Source organism: Lemur catta, chromosome 15 (genome assembly GCF_020740605.2).
Source record: "Lemur catta isolate mLemCat1 chromosome 15, mLemCat1.pri, whole genome shotgun sequence".
Lineage (NCBI taxonomy): Eukaryota > Metazoa > Chordata > Mammalia > Primates > Lemuridae > Lemur > Lemur catta.
In genome coordinates this window covers 35,888,868-35,910,473 of record NC_059142.1, presented here as the reverse complement: position 1 = coordinate 35,910,473, position 21,606 = coordinate 35,888,868, and the positions used below count along the sequence as shown (strand labels likewise).

The 21,606-nt window shown below is 38.9% G+C and overlaps 1 protein-coding gene across 6 annotated transcripts in view; it reads right to left on the bottom strand.

Moving 5' to 3' along the window:
• SKAP1 (src kinase associated phosphoprotein 1) overlaps positions 1-21,606 on the bottom strand; it is a 251,697-nt gene that overhangs the window by 205,561 nt on the left and 24,530 nt on the right. For all 6 annotated transcript variants that reach the window (XM_045526284.1, XM_045526286.1, XM_045526285.1 and 3 more), the window contains exon 3: positions 1,009-1,034. In XM_045526284.1, coding sequence (XP_045382240.1) covers positions 1,009-1,034 — 26 coding nt within the window. The remainder of the gene's footprint in view (positions 1-1,008; positions 1,035-21,606) is intronic.

The following is a 21,606-nucleotide window of genomic DNA, read 5'->3' as shown; positions in this document are numbered from 1 at the left end:
TATCTCTCACAATTTTAACTTTTTAAAGGTGTTACTGTTTACTGCTATTGGATACATTGACAACATTAAGTGAATAAAAATATTGAAAAAGTTTACAGTTGGTTAAAAAAAGTTGTAGGGCAAAATAGTTCATAAATTTATTTGCAAGTTTGATCTAAAACTCTCTTGTGATTCTCTGAGAAAATAAAAACCCTCCATGTATAATAAATTAAGATAATTAATATTCAAGATGACGTTTCTGACATTCTCAGCCACAGTGCTAAAAAGAAGAAATGCATATACTTTAAATACATCCCCTTCAAACTGTTTGAATTAGAAAAAAAAATTTCAATTTTGAACCTTTTAAAAATGTGTTCTAACCCTGTCCTTTTTTTTTTTTTAATTTTGCACACAGCTGTCTGTTGTACTTTTTAGAATCATGCCAGATGCTGGGTTCATCAAGCAAAAGCAGGAAAACAATGGTTTGAAAGCAATTAGAAGCAATGAGGCTGCAGTGAGGCTCATATTAAAATGTGATAACACTGTTCTAGTGGGAATTTCAACACTGCTCCATTTCTGACATTTCTCTGCTGCCAGACAGGCAGGCTGTGTGGAAGGGCACTGTGATCGCGGAGGTAACATACTGGAATTTATTTCTGGAGCAAATGAAGGATTAACTGAGTTGGAACTCTCCCAAGGTTTTTATTGTGGACTCGGCCACCATTTTATTTGAATGCTACTGGATCCTGTTGGCATCTAACAAAGCTCAAGGAATAAAAGCATATTATAGCTTTGGTTCTATAAAATTATCTAGCAACAATCCACTTAGAAGGCAGAAGCAGAGAGCCTCTTGTTGCTAAAAAGCAGGGCAGGGGGCCCAGCGGGGTGAAGGTTAATTAAACACTCCACTAACTTCCCTCAGAAATGGCTAATGCCACTCTGTGGAGAAGCTTATATAGAATAGACAGAAGTAACAATCCCATCTACACATTTTTTTTTTTAGCATAAAACCATTCAAAGAGGACTCACCTTGGGGCTGAAAATCCCAACAGTATCTGAAATACAAGGAAAAAAATGGGAGATAAGTCAAACTTGTATTTCTCAATTTTGGTTGGCATACAGTAATTATAGCACCTTGTCCAAAAGCTTGCTAAATGGTCAATAACTAGCTAAAGCCACTACTCATTTTCAGAAAAAATAAAGGATTGTCCCTGAGATTTGGAAGATTCTCAAAGGCTTAAAAGCTGCATTTAGTTCCCTGCAACTCCTTAGATAATTTTTCCTTAGAGCTGGAAAAGTCCTAAGAGGGAAACCTAGTAGTGACCCAGGGTTTCTCATCAGGAGCTCTGCAGGCTTTGAGCGGCACAGTTCTTTGTTGTGACAGTCTGTGCTGTGTATAACAGGACCATTAGCATCACTGGTCCTGGGCACCAAATATCAGTGGCACTTCCAGGGGTTACAACATCCAAATGCCACCACCACCAACACCACATCCTCAAATGCCTTGTAAGCCTAAATTCTCAATTTTACAGGTGACACATGAACAATTGACTCAAGGTTGTCTAGCATTATAGTATCAGAGCCAAGAATGGAATTCTTGCAGTCCACTATACCATTCCATCTCCTTTATTATTTTGGGAAGTGATTGGCAAAACTGACAACCCTTGAAGTCTTAAACTCATGAAATAGCAGTGGTGGGAAGGATCATCTGTAAGTCACTTATTTGGAACCTAAACTGCGTTTTTCCCCCACAGAAAAGATTTTATATATGATGGCTACCTACAAAAGTCTATTGTTCTTTGGATCCCACTTCCTTCTGCCTTCACAGGAACTTGACATTATTCTTTATTGATTTTTCTCTTGTATATATTCAACCTCTTCCTCCTAACTTGGCCCTTTCCACTAGCATTTATGCTCATATAAAAGTAAAGCAAACCCTCCCTCACCCCTTTCACATCCCTCCATCTGCTGTCCTGTCTCCCTTTACATCACGGCAAAATTTTCAGAAGCGTTGTCTGTGCTTGCTCTTTTCATTTCCTCGCTGCCCGCTCCCTCCTCAACATACTCCAACTCAGTCACTGCAACTTAATTCTTGCTCTAGACATAACGCCTTCCATGCCACTAAATAGAATGGATATTTTTCTACCTTCATTGCAACCTCTTAGGAGTGTCTATGTGCATCTGAGCATTCCACTCCCCCACGCAGGGAGACAGTCCACAGGTGTTATCAAATTCTTAAAAGGGTTCATAACCAAAAAAGATTCAGAAAAAGGCAATACATAGGTGATAATGCTGTGTCTTCCAGTACACACACGACTGAAATTAGCTTTGGCTTCTTTAGGTCAGAACATCAGCCCAGTGAGTATCTAGGTTATTTCTTTACTGTATAAGATAAAATTCTAGAAAATGGAAAGAGGTCAGCAGGGAGTATGTTGCCATAATCTACAGATGAATTTGAGGGAAATCATCAGAGATGAAGAAGAGAAAGTAGAGAAGAAACCTGACAATTGTCTTTCCTTGCTCCTCTCCTTTCTCTGAACAGTTCTGGGCTGGCAATCAGGTGAAAAGAAAGTAAGATACTTGGGTTAGAGGGCAGGGAGAGTCCAGAACAGCTGTGACATCTGCAGTGGAAAAGGGGAGAGCAGGGAGCAGAGGAAGGAGTGGAAAATGGAAAGCTGCAACAGCTGAGAAGAGGAGGTGTCCATATCAGTGTAATGGCAAACAGACATTGGAACTGGAAGAAACTTAAATAAGTTATGTATAATGATAAGCTGGGTCAATCTCCACCTAGCAGATGGTGTAGCTTTCTGCTGTACCTCGCCACCGTGAAGAGTTTGCCATAAAATTCTCTTCTACAAAACATGGATAATCAAGCAAATCATCAAATGGGTAAGCAATTTTCCATCTTCTCTTGCTATTTTCCATCTTCCTTGAGGCCTTGCCTTAGCCCCCAATTCCTATCATTACCCAACTTCCAATTAAATAGAAATAGAAATTAAGGTGTGACTATGTGCATACATGTATGTACTCTCTCTCTCTCTCTCACACACACACACCATACACACTCCTCTTTCCAAAATGTTAATGATGGCAACAGCAGGAACTTTGCTGAGCAATGTCATTCTCATTTATTTGCCCAGAAAAAAACCTGGCCCTGCAGTGGCAGTTAAAAGGCCAACTCTAGGGGCAAATTGTTAAATAGGAAAAATACGTTATTGATGATCTCAGCCTCTTTTATGCCTCTCTTGCCCACGATCTCCACTCCAACTAACACATATTTTAGTTCCCTTCTCTACTTACTTTAAAGTATCCTGGTTTCTTGGCCTCTCTTGTTGGTCAAGAAGAAAGATGAGCTTATAAGTTCATATGTATTAAAGGTATTGCTTCTGCCAATAGTAGCTATATCTTAAGAAGGCTGATTATGGAGAAAGAACTCAATTTAACAGTATCAAATAAAGTAGCAGGTCTACATAGCTGATGTTAAATAGCAGAATCTGCATTATTATTGATAATACTGTAATTAAATATTTCTGTCAAACTTTCAGTTATAAGATGAGTAGGTTCTGAAGATCTAACGTACAACATGGTGACTATAGTTAATAATACTGTATCATATACTCAAAAGTTGCTAAGAGTATATCAAATCATCATATTGCACATTTTAGTTTTTTGAAATATATATTTTTTATTTGTATAGATTCATGGGATGCATGTGTAATTTTATTACATGCATAGGTTGCTTAGTGGTCAAGTCAGGGCTTTTAAGGTATCCATCTCCTGAATGATGTACATTGTACCCATTAACTAATTTGTCATCATCTTCCCTGCTCCAACCAACTCCCACTTCTGAGTCTCCAGAGTCTATCATTTCACTCATAGCACCCATTTATGAGAGAGAACATGTGATCCATTTTAAATATATTCAATTATATTGTCAATTATAAAAAAATTCTGTCAATAAAAATCTTATATAGAGGGCTAGGCATGGTGGCTCATGCCTGTAATCCTAGTACTTTGGGAGGTCAAGGTGGGAGTATCACTCAAGCCCAGGAGTTCAAGACCAGCCTGGGCAACATAGTAAGACTCTGTCTCTAAAAAAAAAAAATTAGTCCAGCATGGTGGCATGCATCTGTAGTCGCAGCTACTCAGGAGGCTGAGGCCAGAGGATCGCTTGAGTCCAGGAGTTCAAGGTTGCAGTGAGCTATGAGGATGCCACTGCACTCTAGTCCAGGCAACAGAGTGAGATGGTGTCTCTAAAAAAGTAATACTTGTAAAACAATAAAAAATAAAATAAAATAATCATATATAGAACCTGACTCGGAATGGCATGAAGTGGAAAATAAGTCCCTTCTTTTTCAGAAGGTATAAATCTATCTTGCTACCTATCTTTTCTCCCGCTCTTCTTACTCTCAGTATTACTTACACAGCAACCCTAAAGAAAGTTTGTTTAAAAAACAACAAAAACTCACACCTCTATTCCACAGTTCACAGAAGACACTGTTAAAAGGAAAGTCCAAAAGGTGAGCAATCTCATCCCTCCCAGGAGGGCACCATGGAGTATTCTCTGCTGGGCACCTTTCAGATCTTGATCTTGTCTTATTAAAGATATCCTATGAATGGACTTCATCATGTTCTCTATAAAGATGATTCTACAATAGAGAATTCTGTACTTTTCAGGAGGCATTTAGTCAAATCCTGCCAACATCTTCCAATTCTTACCTTTGCTCTAAAAACAATTCTCCTTTAGCCAGAGGGTCTAATAAGTCTGAAACTAGAAATTTTAAACCAAAGCACAAGCACCACAATAGAAGTATACAGAAGAAAAAGCATATAAATGCACACATACAGAGTTGTGTTTATCTTAAAAGCCTCTGAGAATTTCATATCAGACCTGTGCAGATAGATAACAAACACTTCTTTAATCTTCTCTTTGAAGCTTCTGCTTCAATAGCAAAGGGAAGTTATCACTCCTCTGCAATATCCATACTCAACATCATCAGGCCCATGCAAATGATATTTGGATCTGAAAAATGATGAGTACGGAATGAGCAGGGAGAAAGTGCTGCAACCACATTGATGATGATCGTTTTCACATTCAGTCAGAATAAACTCATCTTTACTTGTGCCTCCAAAAATGAAAACGGAAGAATAAAATTTCACAACACTTCGTCTATGCTATGGAATAGAGTCTTGAAATTTTAGGATTCAACTACATGCAAGACAAAGTTTGCTACTGATGTTTTCCAATTAAATATGTTTTAATTGAACTTTAGTTTGGGGAAAGGTACAAGTAAATTGAATTCACAGTATTGAGGGAATCTTGCTGAGCAGTAGTCATTGTAGTAGTAATAGTAACGACAATAACAATGCTAAGATTTATTGAACATTTTGTCGAGTGCTTCTCTAAGCACTTCCCTTATTTTAACCCACTTCCTCCATGCTCTACCCCTCTTATTAAGCCCATTTTCCAGATGAGAAAACGGAGGCATCAAGAGATGAAGTAACTTGGCCTGTGGTTACACAGCTTGAAAATGAGGCAGACAAGTTTTCAACTCTAGCAATCAGTGTCAGAACAGGCCCTCTAATAAGAAATTAAGGAGGAAAATCTTGAAAATGTAATACAACATTTAAACACTCATCAAAATTAGTGGAATCTTTCTCTGAAGACGTTTTTCTATTATGAAAGAATTCAGTCATTTAGTCTACCAGTATTTATTGAATGTTTTCTGTGACAAGCCCTTTGCTCAGGTGCTATGGATGAAATGGTGACTAAAACAGATATGGTCCATCTACAGCTATTTTTCAGTATCTTTCATACTATAAACATACTGTTTTAAATTTCCACCTAAAATTCATAGAATACATTATTAGATTTCTGCTGAAAATGGGGTTATTGACTCTTAGATTGCAAGGAAGGGAAAGTATCAAATTCTTGACCATGGAACTAACCATGGAGCTAACCAACGAACATGGTTATTGAGATTAAAGTACTCAGAGCTTTAACCCCTCAGCCAGCTAATTATATAGATGTTGGTGAAATATGTCAAACAATTGTAACTATCCTCATATTCTTGGAAATACCTAGGAAGGAAAAAGAATTTCATTTCCTAATTATAATAAAGTAATTAGAATATTTAGCACTTAACATATGCTAGGCATTATGCTATGCATAAGGTTTCACATGTATTATTTTATTTAATCTTCATAACCACCCTAGGAGGTCAGTACTATTATTATCCCCATTGTACAGATGAGGAAATTGAGACTCAGGAAGGTCAAACAACTTGACTAAGAGCAGGTGACTACCAGGTAGCAGAAGCAAGATTTGTATCCTGGTCTGCTTGATTCCAGAGCCCACGCTCTTAAATTCCACATCAACTTCTTTCCTATTGGCTGTGATATAGAAAACAAATCTAGTACTTAAGAGAAGATACAATTGCTTTGTTAAGCAGTCTATGGGTATTAGGAAGTGGTTAGATTAGAAGTCTTTAACTTGTAGTCCATACTTGGGCTTCAGGGGATTCATAAACTCTCTAAAATTATGAGTGGAAAGTAACATGTATTCTTTTCTCTTGGGGAAGAATCTATAGACTTCATTAGTGTCAATAATTACCCCTCCCTCACCCCCCCCAAAATGATAAGACCCACTGGGTTAGATGAATTGAGTTGTAATGGCATTATAAAACTAGCTATCCACAAAGGCCAACATCTGTGATGTTATAAATCTAGAACATCTAGATGATTTTTTTTTTGCAACTGAAGTATTAAAAGTGTTATTTTACCTGTGACTTATGGAAATTTAAAATACATCATACACTCCCTGCCTTGGTAAACCACCTGCTGAACAAATCAAATTTCTTCTGTATGACTTAAGGACGTCTAAATTCAAACTCCAGTTTTGTACCAAAATAGCAATACCTTCTGAATGCATAGGCTGTCTGCAACAATAAATGTCCAGAGACTTCTATCTCCCTCTTGACCAACTCTCTTCTCTGGCACTGGCTGTCTTCAAAGACTAACACCAAAGCATTATCCTGCCATTAGAAATGGAAGCTCAGGATTCAGATGGAAACCTGGTTGAGCAGGACTTCAGTAGAAGTTGATAAGACTTAGGAAAACCCCTTGCTACTCACCTTGAGCAGTGAGCCACATGGTAGAGGCTGATTTATGCCCAAGGAAATAACTTTGCTGAGCAACGCTAAGTCTGTACACTGTAAATATTTCCTATAATCTCTTTTCTCACTTGGAAAGATTCATATTGTTTTCAAGTTATCTCTTTACTACCAGTGCCCCATCTACTACCTTGCAGGAAAGGGCTAGTGGCAGAGTAATGCAGCCAGTGACACCCAAGCACAGAAATGGGAAAAGAGCACCACCTTGTGGAAGTCTCTAGTGGAAGCATCAGAGGCCTGGGACCCAGGGGTCCGGGTACCAGCCTTACAATTAGTGGGGCAGCAAAGGGAAGGTCCTTGGGGAGGAGCTGGTGCACCCTCTAGCCCCAGTTCCTCAATTCCACCAAAAGTACAAGACCTAGTGCCTGCCTACAAGGAGCTTACAATTTAGTCCAAAATATGAGACATTTGTATATGAAGAGATGGTAATCTAAGATAGCAAATAACAAATAGTATGGTAACAACAGAAAATATGTATATAACTCAAGTAACAGAACAATCTGTCATAACAAAGTCCTGGGTTCTTTTGGGGGATGTAACATTTCTCTGGTATTGAGTCTATATCCATAAATTTTAGAAATCTACCCTGGTAGATAACACAATGTTCTACTTACAAAATATAATGGTCACAATCAAACTTTTATTAAATAATAAACAAGCAGCATTATCTGATGTTGACAGTATAACACATGACTCCCCTAAAAAACTTTTAAGTTCATTCCCGGACAATAAAAAGAAAGTAAAGCCAGGCTTAGTGACATGCGCCTATAGTGTCAGCCACTCAAGAGGCTGAGGAAGGAGGATCACTTGGACCCAGGAGTTTGAGGCTGCTGTGAGCTATGATGACGTCACTGCATTCTAGCCTGGGTGACAGAGTGAGACCCTATCTCTAAAAAATATATAATTAAATAAATTTTTAAAAGAAATTAAATAAAACCCTACTGACCACTAGTGTTTTCTGTAACACTTTTGCTCCATGGAATCATTGCTATGATCAAATATCCACTCTGCATACAAACAGTAAGGAACCTGCAGCTCTTCTTGATTGGTCAGTAAGCTTTCTCAGTGCAACACTGGAAGCCTACATCCTAATATTCCCTCCGCTACTTTCTGGCATAAGGATTGTTTACTTACTAGCAAATCTCACTCGTATGTCTACACAATCCCCATCCTCCCTGCATGTAATAGGCAACTAACTATAATTCGATGAACTAATAAAAGAAAAGTGTTAGCCAAGTACGTTATGGCAAAATAAAAGACCCTGAAAGTCAGGTCAGAGTTTAGATTTTTTTTTCTGTAGATAAAAGGTCTGTTTGCTTGTCTTTAGGGATAAAGAATGATGTCCACGGTGATCAAGTCCAGCAGAGACGTGCAGCACAGATGGACAGGAGGCAGAGAAGCGGGGAGGCAGTTTAGGAAGCTACTCCAGAGCAAGAGAAGGGACAAGAGATTAGATAACAGACTGGGAGACAGGCTGGGAGCAGAGTGGCCAGAGGAAAGTCAGAGACGCCTTTTGATTCCGAACTTGTGTATTGGAGAAAACAAGGCACTGCTCACATACAGAGAACTCCAGCTGATTACCATAAACTGTCTCTTTGGCCCTCACCCTGTCATTTTTGTCACTGCTGATGCTTAAAGACTGAATTTTGTTTCACTTTTTGCTTGCTTCAGGTTAACAGCTCCTCTTTGGCCGCTGAGACTCCTAGTTATCTGATTAGTGAATAGCTGATAGCTGTATGACTGTGTGACTGTGGCCTATATGCTCAGAGAATTTTACAGCTAGAAGGACATTTAAGATCATTTCATGTAGCCCTCACTTTACAGATGAGAAAAATGAAGGAGAGGTTATCAGATGGCATCATAGGAGTTTAAAAGTCCATGTTGTGGAGCCACCACAGTTTATCTTGTATAGAATCAGGGGCAAGGTAAAAAATGTGATATTCATTTGAAAATAAGATAATTCTATGAAAACAGTTAAAACTCCCTTGGACAAACTCTTCACAACTATCATTCCTTTGATATTCTCCTTGTTATGAACATGGTGATATTATTCACCTGAGGGTGAAAGTTACAGAGGAAAGTTTTATGCTGGACTAGTTATTAGAGCTCATCTAGGCAAGGTGGGTATTTCAACATTAATGTGCCAACACATCCTCTGTGTCTCAAGTTATGAATACTGCATTCATTCTCTCAATAGTGGAGATCAACAAATTAACAAATCTCCGCTATGTGCCAGACACTCTGTGAGTGATAACTAAGGGCACAGAAAACCTGAACTGTAGATCAGTTTGGCTGAAATAATTAAATTGTGTAGAAAATTACACTGATAAACACTAGGACTAGAAGAACCCAGGTCTGACTAAGGCCAGAACCTGTCTTAATACCTGCAGATAAGCGTTGCTGAGGGAGGATCTGAGCTCAGACAGAAGCAGCCTGTCAGGGGAGCAGACCGTCACAGAGAGGCCAGACCCAAGACACAGAGGGATGTCAGGCACCTCAGTGGAGCAGGTGGCAAAGCCCAGCCTAATACCCAAAGCAGATAAGTTGGGGAAGGAGCAGGACAGGATACTGAGTGGGCTCCACCCTGACAGCATGTCTTCTCTTGAGAGGTAAGCTCGGATGTCATGGAAAGAGTAAGAGATGTGATATGATGAGGTAAAGACTGACGAGGGCTTGATGAGGGAAAAACTATCAAGGAAGATTGCAAAGGCTGCTGACAGAGTATGTGAAATAACCACCAGGCATCACAGAGGGTTCGGCTGAGGTTGAAGACTGAGATTCACTGTGGTGCGATCCACCTGTGCAATTTTTCTTCAGCAATAGCTGCCCAGGTATAAGAGCAGAGAAGAGGGACAGTTGAACTGATCCAAGGTTAGGATTTTTCTAGACCTGTGGGATGGAAGGACCAAGACTGGAGGCACAGGCCATAGATCTCAGGCTGACCAGGGAAGAAACTAATGGCCAAAGACTTCACTATAGTGCCTGCACATATTAAATACTTTTCACAATCAATTAAAATATTCAAAAGCAGAGATACCATTCTTCTACTCTCCTCTCTCAGGGGGAGAACTGTCCTTTGTCCCACAACTCCCAAACCTCTCCTACCTCTGTGTTCCCTATTTCCATGGATGATGACATCACCACCCATTCCACTGGAACTTAGGAGTCATCCCTTGACCTCTTTCTCTGTTAGGATGTGTATCACATCAGTCACTGACACATGTAGATTCTAGTCCCTTAATATCCTTTTAATCTATCTCCTCTCTATGTCTGCAGACACTGAATTTATCCAAGCTTTCCAAGCACCTCACCCACACCACTGTAGCCAGGTCTCAGTGGCTGACCTGCCATCCTCCTGCTCCCCCAATCCACTCTCTTCAGTGCTGATGGACCAGGGAGTGCAATGAGCGTGAAGAACAAAGGCTTTGCAGACAGGTCTGCAGCTATGAGACTTTAGCTGCATCCTCCGTTTCCTCATCTTTAAAAGAGAAATAAAACCATCCCTGGCTCTTTTGGTTCTTGGGAGGATTAACAGAGGTAATGCATATAAAGAACTGAGCAGTAGGCCTGGCACCTGGTAAGCCTCCAATAAATGTCAAACGTTTATGCTATCAGCACCATCATTATTTTAATGACCTAAAAGGCAAGCCCAGCCTTATCATTCCCCTGCTTCAAATCCTTCAATGTTTCACCCCCATTCTCAGGTCCTCCTCTGTTCCCGCTCATACTCCTGCTCTCACTGTGGCTGTTCCCTCTGCCAGCACACCTTTCCTTTCATGCCTTGGCCTTCTCCTAGTGAACCTTCCATGATCCTTCAAGGCTCAGTTCAGTGTCTTGTGTTAGGCGTTCCCACAGCACATCTGTGCATGCCTCTCAGTAGCAACCGTTATACTGCATTATAATCTTCTTGTTTCTCTCTGCCACTGAGCCCTCAAGGGGCAGTGGCCAAGAGCTTGTGCTCAATAAATGCTTGCTAAACCAGGGAATGGAGGTAAGAAACAGCAGGGCTGAGTTCAGTATGAGTGGAGAGCATTTCAGGGAGGGGCAGGGACAAAGCACTCCAGGCAATGCTAGGAAGTGTGGATTTTACTCCAAATAAGATGGGGACATTTATTTTCCTACAAATTATTCACACAAAGGCAAGAGAGAAAAAAAGAAACAAAATCAAAGGAAGGGATGAAAGGGAAAAAGAGAAAGATAAAAATAAGAAAGCTTTGTTAAATTGAAGGCTTCATCCAAATGAAGAACTTTTTTTTCCCCAAAGCCTGGCTTCAAAGACAAACCACAAAATGACCGGCAAAAATATACTTCAAAAGACACAACCAAATACACATTGCAGTGGCAAGAATCCAATATATAAATACGATCAATTTGTTTCCTCATTAAAAGCTTTCATGAAGAAAATGATTTAATACAAATGCTAAAACTACTGACACAGATTAATTGAAAAATAACAACAGAATCCTAATTAAAGACATAATATTATTTCACTCATTCACACTGCACCAAAATCTGAATAAACAAATAATAACAGAATCTATCTAGAAAGTAAGCTTCTGCTGGTAACCACTCTAAGGGCTACAATGAATTACTGAAATTTTCATAAAACTCCTATCCTTATGTGTACAGTTTCTTCTCATTAAGAATTGAGAGGTACACAGAAATTCAGATACCATTTTTAAATTATTTCACAGTTTTCCTAAGGTCCTATCAACCTACTTGTTCCAGATTAATGCTTTTGCCCTCAACTTGACTTTTCTCCTGATTGAACAAGATTCTATACTAAAGTATCATTCTTGCCTATTTATTTCTTTGCACAGTACCTGCAACAGTCATAATTAAACCCTTACATAAAGTACCCAATTATCTAAATCATAAAGAATGGAACGGACTTTGATCCACAGGCTAATGATGATGTGACCAGTTCTGTGGCTGTTATCAATACAGCACAGGGGTGCCCAGAGGTTCAACTACAATCACCCAGTCAATCCTAGGCCTTCCCTGGCCCATTCTGGGGCCTAGACTTCCAGTTCTGTCCCACCTTGAGGGATCCAGCATCAGAAATGTCTTGGGACCACAGAGAAGCACCTAAAGCAGCATATGAACATATCCCCATCTCCTCACCCCAGAAGCTTATGAGGTTGAAATGTTGTTACTTATTGGCAGGTCTTAAGCCTTGCTGGTAGAATTTTCCTGTCAACTATCCCCAATCATATTGGAAGACCCTCCTTAACCTTCCTAAACTTCAGCTTCTCTGCTCACACTTCCCAGTAAAATTCCTCTTTTCTTCCCCTTCACTGTCAAAATTCAGTTGAGAACTAAAGCAGCCTCTTAGCTCAAAAAACAAAAACGCTAGAGTCTTCTGATAAAGATTTTTACACATTTTCCTGATCTTAAGGATCCCTTTGATCACTTATTGAAGCATAAATTCCCAGGGTCCACCCCGGACCTAGTGAATTAGCATCTCCAGGGTAGGGGCCTAGAAATCGGTGTTTTGTTTTGTTTTTGTTTTTGTTTTTTGTTTTTTGTTTGGTTTTTCATTTTTTGACTATATCTCAGAGGGAAAGAAATCTGTGTTTTTAACAACATCCCCAGGTAATTCATGTGATGAGGCAAGTTTGGAAAACCCTACAAAAGAAACAGGGATTTTACCAATGGTTGCCTGTTAAAGAAATTCTAGACAAGCTGCCCCCAGTTCAAGCATAGACTGTTTTCCAAAAGTTCATTTCCAGTTGTTTGGACCTTGAAATACAATTTCCTAATGAGACAAAGCTGAAAGTTGCCTGGGCCAGCTTGAAAAATCTATTAAATCTTGTTAACAGATCTGAAGAACAGTAAACACAGCCTTCAATTGTCAAACCAATCACATTTCAAAAGTTGTAGCATAAAGCCAGCCATTTAGAATGTATTTTCCCATAGACATAAAGTTCGGAAAAGTGGTTAGGTCACCAAACCATATACATTACTTATATGCAGTGTTTTATATACCAATTGGACCTCAATAAGCTGGAAAATAAAATAAAATAAGGCCAAGGAGATTTGTCTTCCTTCTCTGGGTACAGGGAACATAGGCAACCTTTGATATTCTTATCTCCTCTCCCTTTGCAACTATTTCCTGCCTTTGAGTGGCTTCTGCCCTGGTGCCAAAGACCCACAGGTTGTCCACATCTCCCTGGTAGAGCATCCCTCCTCAGCTTACCTATCCCTGCCCTGTGCTTGTCTCCTCCAAATTACTTATCTGTTTTCCTCAAACCCAGTCAAAACTCTTACATCCATGATTTGATTCCATCCTGTCTTTTTAGCCAGATCTCCCATTATCCTCTTTTACCTAATCAACAGAATCATCCTTTGGTTCCCAAACATGCCTAAACTTTATTTCCTCTGTATCTCTGCACATGGTATTTCTGTGTGCAATGTGTCTCACCAAAAATCTGCCCCATTCACCCCATGGCCAAGTCATGATGCCAACTTATCTGTGAAGGCTTCCCACAGCCCAACAACCAGAAGTGTACCTCTTCTAAACCTTTGGCCACAATATATCTTGAATTATGGTTATCTGTGCATGCTTTTTTTCATCTTTCCTATGGGGTTGTAAGTTTCTTGAGAATATTCATTGGCTATGTATGTGGCATGGATTGTGTTAAGCACTTTTATGTACATAGCAACAACCCTGCAAGGTGAGTGTATTGTATAATCATTTGGTTTATCCTACTCAAAAATAAGATATAGGAGCACCTGGGACCTGTGTTGTGTTCACCACAAAAATGCTTTGCATACAGTATGTGTTCAATAAATATTTGCTGGACTTATATCAGTGAATGAATGAAGTGTGATTATTTACATTTTATGAAGAAGTTGAGCCTCAGTAAGAGTGCTTGCTCAATAGTCATACTGCCTGGGTTCAAATCCCAATTCTAGAACCTAATAGCTATGTCACCTTTAGCACAGTGATTATCTCTCCAAACCTCAGTTTTCTCTTCTGCTAAATGGGTATTATAACAATATCAACCTCAAACACCTATTGTGAGGGTTAAATGAGATGATTCATGTAAAACCCTTGACACCAGGCCTGGCACAGGGTACATGTGTGATTAATGTTAGCTGTTGGACTGTTATTCTTGAGAGGTAACAGTCTCTAAAGCCCTCATTCTTTCTAAGGAAAAGGATCCTCTGTTACCTCTATAATCCTCACTCTACTTAGCACTATACATTGCTCATAACAGTAGTTCAACAAACTTAATGGGCATTGAATTTCCTCAGTGCAGCCATCTTAACCAAAAGTTAGAAGGAAACCATAGAATAGGGCTGATGCACGTGACTGAACAAAAAGTACCTTAACCTTCCAGGTGAATTTGCATTTTAAAAGAGGATGTTGAACCCAAGTGAATCTGTAAATGGTGAGACTCTATGCATCTAACAAATTGAAACCAAACATTTCAGACCTTCTAGAGAAGACCTCTGTGGGCAAGTGGGCTCCATGCTGGCCCACAGAGGTGCTCCATGAGTCTGGACACTCACTGGCTCAAGAATTCCTTGAAAAAGAAGAATATGTCTTACGTGGCACTGTCTTGATCACCTGGCATGGGGCCCAACATAAACAAATATCTGATACATATATGTTAAGTAAATTAACTGTTTCCGGTCTGTAATCCTCACCCTGCTTTTAGTTCATTCCATTTCTCTTTACGACCAACATAAAAATCAATCACAGTGACTGATGTTTTGAGAAGGAAGAAGTGAATGGTTTACTCAAACACCATCACTTTGGAAAAGTAGTCTGACAAATACAAATGTTTTCACTAAATAGTCACACAAAGTGTAGATAATCCTTTTCTAATGAAGGATTCATCCTGTGTCAGTTTGGTGCAGCTCAAAGGGATAACATCTAAAAAATGGAAGTTGTTCCCAGTCAGTGATACCTCATCTAATGAAGGCCTTGAGAGTGAACTTCCTTTATTTGAAAAAAAAAAACAAAAACTCATATTTTAGAAAACTCACCATAAATTACTCAAAGGACTGCTGCATTTCATATGGCTCAAAAATAATTTTGCTTTCATGTGTGCGTTTAGGCACAAAGTAAAACACCTCCAAATACAGCTGTTTATTTTCACAGAAGTAACCCAAGGCCAAGCTGCAAAATTAAAGCCTGATGTCCTCGTTTCACATCTCTTTCTCCATCAGTGCCAACTCCTTTCCCACCTGGAAACCAAATACCCTTCAGCTCTTAAATCCCTGCACCTTTTTAAAACAGGAATGACTGATATGGGCAACTTATGGTTACGTACATATTAACTAAAGAGAGTTGGAAAACACAAATAGACAAAAAAAGAGAAATTAAAAATCACTCAAACTCCACTTGCCAGTGGTCACTACCATTAACATTTTGGTGTTATGTTTCTTCAGGCATTTTTCTCTGTGAGATTTCATGTATATTTTTTGCCTATTTTTTCATTTATAGTATGTCTTATCATTCTATATCAATAAATCTTCTTCAATAGCATGAATGATTGTTACCATTTTTTAAAAGTTTGCTCTTTTAACAGAATGGAGGAGCAGAATAAACCAGAACAGGGAGAGACTTGAGGCAGAGTATCCGAAAAGAGAATTTTGTAAATGCTTGAGTCAAACTTTACGGCCATAGCATTCTAAAGTGGGTTGGCTATCTCAAGTACAGGTGTTAGCCAAAATTTTATCTCTGTTAGAACAGACTGTTAAATTTTATAAAGAACAGAATCAGCAATGTGAATTATTGGAAGAAAATTTCTATAGGAATGCAGCATTTCTGTGTGATATCATGTCAAATCAAAACGACTTGAATATTTCTTTGCAAGATAAAACTAGGTCTATGTATGATATGTGGCAAAAAATCCAAGCATTTAGAAAAAAGATGTCTTTTTTCAAAACACTTCTTCTTCTAAAGGAAATGTCAGATAAACATTTTCCCCAGTTAGCAAAAGTCATTGATGAGCAGGATGATATATGTGAATCATTTGAAGAATACACAGCTTTTATAGACCTATTAATTGGAGAATACAATAAAAGGTTCACTGACTTTGAGAATCATGACATCACGCTCAAATTAGCATTTCAGCTTCACCTAGTTGATATCACTAAGGCACCTAAGAACTACAGATGGAATTGATTGAGCTCTCAGTAGGTGACATTTTAAAGTCATCATTTGATGCTAAGAAAGATCCAATTGGAAATATAGAAAAATGCAGTAGAATACCCAAACCTTTGGCAACATGCCCGAAAAATGCTTATTCCTGCGAATCTACATTCTCCTACCTAACCCAAAGCAAGATGCCCTTAAGGTCACAAATGACTGATACCCATCTAGAGGATCAACCAAAATGTCAGCCCTCCATGCTGCAAGCAAATATTCAAATGCTTTCCAACAAAAAGCAGACATAAGAGTGATTAAAAGGTTAGTTAGTAACTTTAAAAAATTAATGAATGGCTTTCATTGTTTGAAATTATTAAATACATAATAGTTAGATTTTTACAAAATAATGTACATTTTTAAGTATGTCTGAAGTTTCTTGAATGCAGCCTTATTTGATTACAGTTAAATTAATGTGGCCTTCCAACATGAAAAGGTTCCCCACTCCTGCCCCAGACAAAGCACTGGCAAAGCAGAATGGCTTACAGATGATGATTCATCCCTGTGCTGGTGGGTTCTGCTGTCAAGGAAGAATGGAGAGTGGCTGCAGAGCACCATCTGGCTGGTCTGGCCCAGCTTCATGAGGTTGGAGGTATCTAAGAGACATCCAGAAGAAGCTACTCAACATACTGTCTGGTGCCTCGGAGAGAGAACTCGCAGCTGTAGAACTGGGAGTCATCTGTGTGCAGAGGAAGCTGTGGAGCTATGGGCATGCATGTACCTGCCTCCTAAGAGGAATGTGGTAAAGAGACAAACCTGAGGAACAGCAGTGAAGAGAAGAGGGCAGGGTAGAAAAATGAGCTCAAACAAGAGCCAAAGGCTGTAAATGCAAGGAAAAAGGAAACCAGGACAGATTATCATCTAAGAATCAATGAAAGGACAGTTTTTAAAATATTTGAGCAAAAGGAAGTGATCAGCAGCGTCAAATGCTACAGAAAGACCAAATAAGACAGAAGACTGAACAGTGTTGCCTGGATGTGGCATTTAGAGAGGGACTGGTACTCTGGCAAGAGTAACTTGATAGAACCAGAAGTTAGATTAAAGGGGACTGAAGAGTGACTGGGGAGTGAGCAGAGACCAGGAAACTAGAAATGGCTAGTCTAGGCTTCCAGTTCAAGAAGTTTGTTTGTTAAAAAAAAGAGAGAGATGCAAGACAATAGCTAGAGAGGGAATCACTGTGTAAGCCATAATGTTTTTCTGAATATTAGGAGAAATTTGAGCATATTTACACAATTATTGAAGAGATGTAATAAAGAAAGAAAAGCTAAATTTAACAAAGAGGGAGTCTCTGGGAGGCAGTGGCAAGAATGGAGTGAAGATGCCAACTGTGAGTAGATGTTTCAGTCGTCAAATAGTGTGAGAAGAAACTCTGAACTCAAAAGATGACAGAGGGACAGGGTATTGTAAAGCCATGAACACAAACCCCAAAAGGGGAGGTGTTTTGGACAAGATTGAATAGTGAAGGTCAGAAGCGGCAGCAAGGAGCTTGAAGAATGCCAGTGGCACTTCTGGAAAATGAGCAAACTTTATTCAAGGCGACTATAAGGAAAACAGGGTCCTGCAGGAGAGCCACATTTTAGGCAGAGATGGAGAAAGAAGGTTGAGGATACAGTGGGGTTTGATTGTAACAGGACATGGATTCTAGGGAACGATGGGAAAGGATTAGAAAAGGGGGAGCCAGGAAAGATGAGACATGGTAGAGACAAGGAAGTGCAAAGCTGGATAGGGAGGCTGACCGCCAAAGGTAAAGGCCCAGTGACAGCTCACAGAGAGGGTGGGAAGGACCAGCATCCATCCTTCAACAGATCTCCAACACATGGTCAGCAGCCTTGTAGACTTTTATCACAGTTCCAATTACAATGTCAGAAAAACGTTACAGGAGACATTTGAAGAGATGGATACCATCTTTTCAAACAGCTCTGGATCTCCTAACACCCAGTAAAAAGAAAGCATTGTTATTTCTGGGGAAGAATATGTGGGGCTGGCTACTAAATGGTAAATTTCATAATAAAGAGAGTCTTTTGTTCTAAGGTCTAGTCTGGGACCTAAAAAAACATTTATAACAATTTTTCACAATTTATTCTACTCACATCATTGAATGCATGCCACATGCCAGCACCATGCTGGACTTATTTCTTTTTAATGAATATAAGATCATTCATGCCTTTAAGGAGCTTATAATCTCCAGAAATATGTATTCTGAGTTACGAGAAGCCGAATGTAAAATGAATCTGATGTGCCTGATGTGTGAGGGTAGTGCTTCTCAAGTGCTAATGTGCATACTGTACAAATAGCCTTGGGATCTTATTAAAATGCAGATTCTGACTCAGGAAGTCTGATTCAATGGAGTCTGGGATTTAGCATTTCTAACAAGTTTCAGGTGATGCTGTTATTTCTGGTCCATGTTGATACTCCGCTTGGAGTATCAAGGAGCTAAAGACTAGCAAAAAGGATGTCTTGTTTTACCCTTTCTATTTACACTACACTATAAAGTCCTGAGAATCTTTCTTCCTTTGCTTGCTAACCCTCCTACCCAGTATCCATTTTTCTAGTTTAAAAAAAAAGGTAGTGGGGAGGGGTAGGGGAGGGAAGCTAGAAAACCTCACAAGGGGCTTTTTCTTCTAAGCAACTATTAGCTACACACACTGCTTTCATGAATATGTCAAACATCTATCTCAAGTGATTAAATACTTCTGTGAAACCACTAATATTTCAGACAGGGCACCTAAACATTCAGTAAAAGAATAAGAGACTGGGAATGGCAATTAATTCTAGTTATGCCATATGGCAGCATAGAACACTGGCTGGAACCTCAAAACTCAATTTCACAAGAGTCTTACTTATTCTGAATTTTAATCATTTTAGGATCAGCAAACATATGCCTACCAACCTGCTCCATTTACACAAATTCTAAAGCATAATCACACTGCACACTCAAAAATGATTGGTTTTTCCCAAATGGACTTAAAATTTCTCTCCTACCATATTCTCAAAATAAAGTAGCTGCTGACAGCTCCAGTTTAATCTCCTTGTTAAATAAAATCTTAAAACAGCTCTTCTTTTAATAAATACTATCACTTGCTTCCTTACCATTTTCATCATCAGCCCGCAATATTGCACAAGTATAGCTTTCTCTGGTCCTGGATATCTCAGCCCTGGGCTGGCTCAGGTGCTGACCCTCCTCTCCCTGTGAACTCCCCTCCCTCCACTGTGCCTGTCACTGCTGAGACACCCATGCCACCACATTCTCTTCATTCCACCTCTCCAGAATGGAGACATTATCATTTTCAACACATACTCCATCCCCAGTCCTCTTAGAGCTAAGATACTTTCATCTCCTATACATCTAATAATTTCAGGATAAGGACAGAAAAATCAGTTCTTGTTCTGTGAACTTTTGTCTCCTTTTGTCTCCAGTGCTTGAGAGACTGTCCTAATATCCCCTGAACATGTTTTAGTGATAACATTTACTGCACTAGGGCCAAAATGATTTTCTGCCACTTTCAATTCTAGTTCAATAAAAGAATAAGAGCTTTGTTTCTAACCTCTGTCATTTTTAATACCATAAAATGATTATAAAAATGTAAAATTGAGTTCCATTTCCTACTGGACTACCAATCTCATATTAGTTTTCCTTTTATCAAATTTATGAGAAAAGTCAGAAATTGCCTTTCCTTTAAAAAAAATCAAAATTTCAGGATATGGTGGGCAGAATGTTTGAATTGAATTTCAGCTCTCAATAATTGCTAGTCTAGAAGTTTTAAAGATGTCTAAAAGTTAGCTACTTCCTGTTAGCTATATCAGAAATAACAAACTAGAGGATTATCCCCTAGCTCATATCATCCAAAAATAATAAGGTTATTCCTAGAAAACTATGATCCTAAAAAATCACAAATATGTACTATTACATTTCCAAATTGAGGAAGCCTATAATTTTCTGAAACCAGAGTGAATGAAATCCATGGCTTCTGAAATGCAAAGTCAAACCCATCATATATTTTTTGCAACATTATATTATGAAAATTTTAAAATATACATAAAAGTTGAAATAACACCCAAATACGCCACAATCTAGACTCTATGATTTACATTTTCTCATATTTGCTTTGTCACATATTTATCCATCCATCCATCCATCTTATTTTTTTATGCACTCCAAAATAAACTGCACAAATTAGTACATTCCAGCCCTAAACACTTAGGCATGCATATAATTAACTAGATTTCAATATTTGTTTATAGTTCTTTTAAACCAATAATCTTTTGAAGATGCCACTTCATTTTTTTTTTTTTTGATGGCTTGGCTAAGTAACCATTGGAAATTCTAAATTCTAAATCTTAATCTTTTATTAATTCTTTGAGTAATTTACTTTGAGTAATTTCTTATATACCAGTTCGCTCATCAGTAAAAGAACAAAGGCACTTGGTAAACATGGTAGAAGGTCTCAATTACCAATTTGTATGGGCCTTGTAGTGAAGGCAAAATTCACAAATGAGAGTCACTCACTAATATAACATAGAGAAATGGCTAACTGGAGATTATGTGGCCCCAAAGCTTTCTGTAAATTGTAACGAGAACCTCAACAAGGCTCACAAACTCAAGAGGGAGCTTGAGTTTGAGCATTTCATTGCAATACGTCATATATAATGCATACTATATCTATGATAAAAGTACTGGAAGCTGAACTATTTAAGACTGGGTTACCACAAGTGGGGATTTTGTAGGAACAAAGCACTAGCATCAAATGGGCATTTTCTTGGCTGTGCCATGCTGTGGTATTACTGGTTTGGAAACTCCCTATTAATTGTCTGAATACAGTAAGAGCTGCCACAGTGATAACTGTTCCTTCTTTTATGAGCTGTTTTTTCCCCCACGCAGATTTATTTTTTTCTTTCAGAAGATTGGCCCTGGAAGGGGCACCCTTTGAAGCCTGAAGAATCAAAGCTACTGCAAAGCACTGCTGAGAGTTTTGAAAGAAATATGAAGAATATGTCAGACCTGGGGCGATAGGCTGAGATCTTCCCAAACAGGTCAGCAGTTGGTCTGTAAAATATTCCCATTGCCAATGAGGCTGTGACATCTCATGTAAATCAAAAACTAAAACCCTAAGATATCTCATTTCCATTTTAAATGCATGGGGGTTAAATATGGATATCTAGCACTCGAGAAGTTCCTGTGGGATTGATTTTTTTTCTCCGTCTTCTCTGAGCCCTTTGCTGAGCGTGATAAGCAGGACTGCATTTCATTATCAACTCTGCTAGCACTGCACTTCAGGGAGACTAGATGAGGCT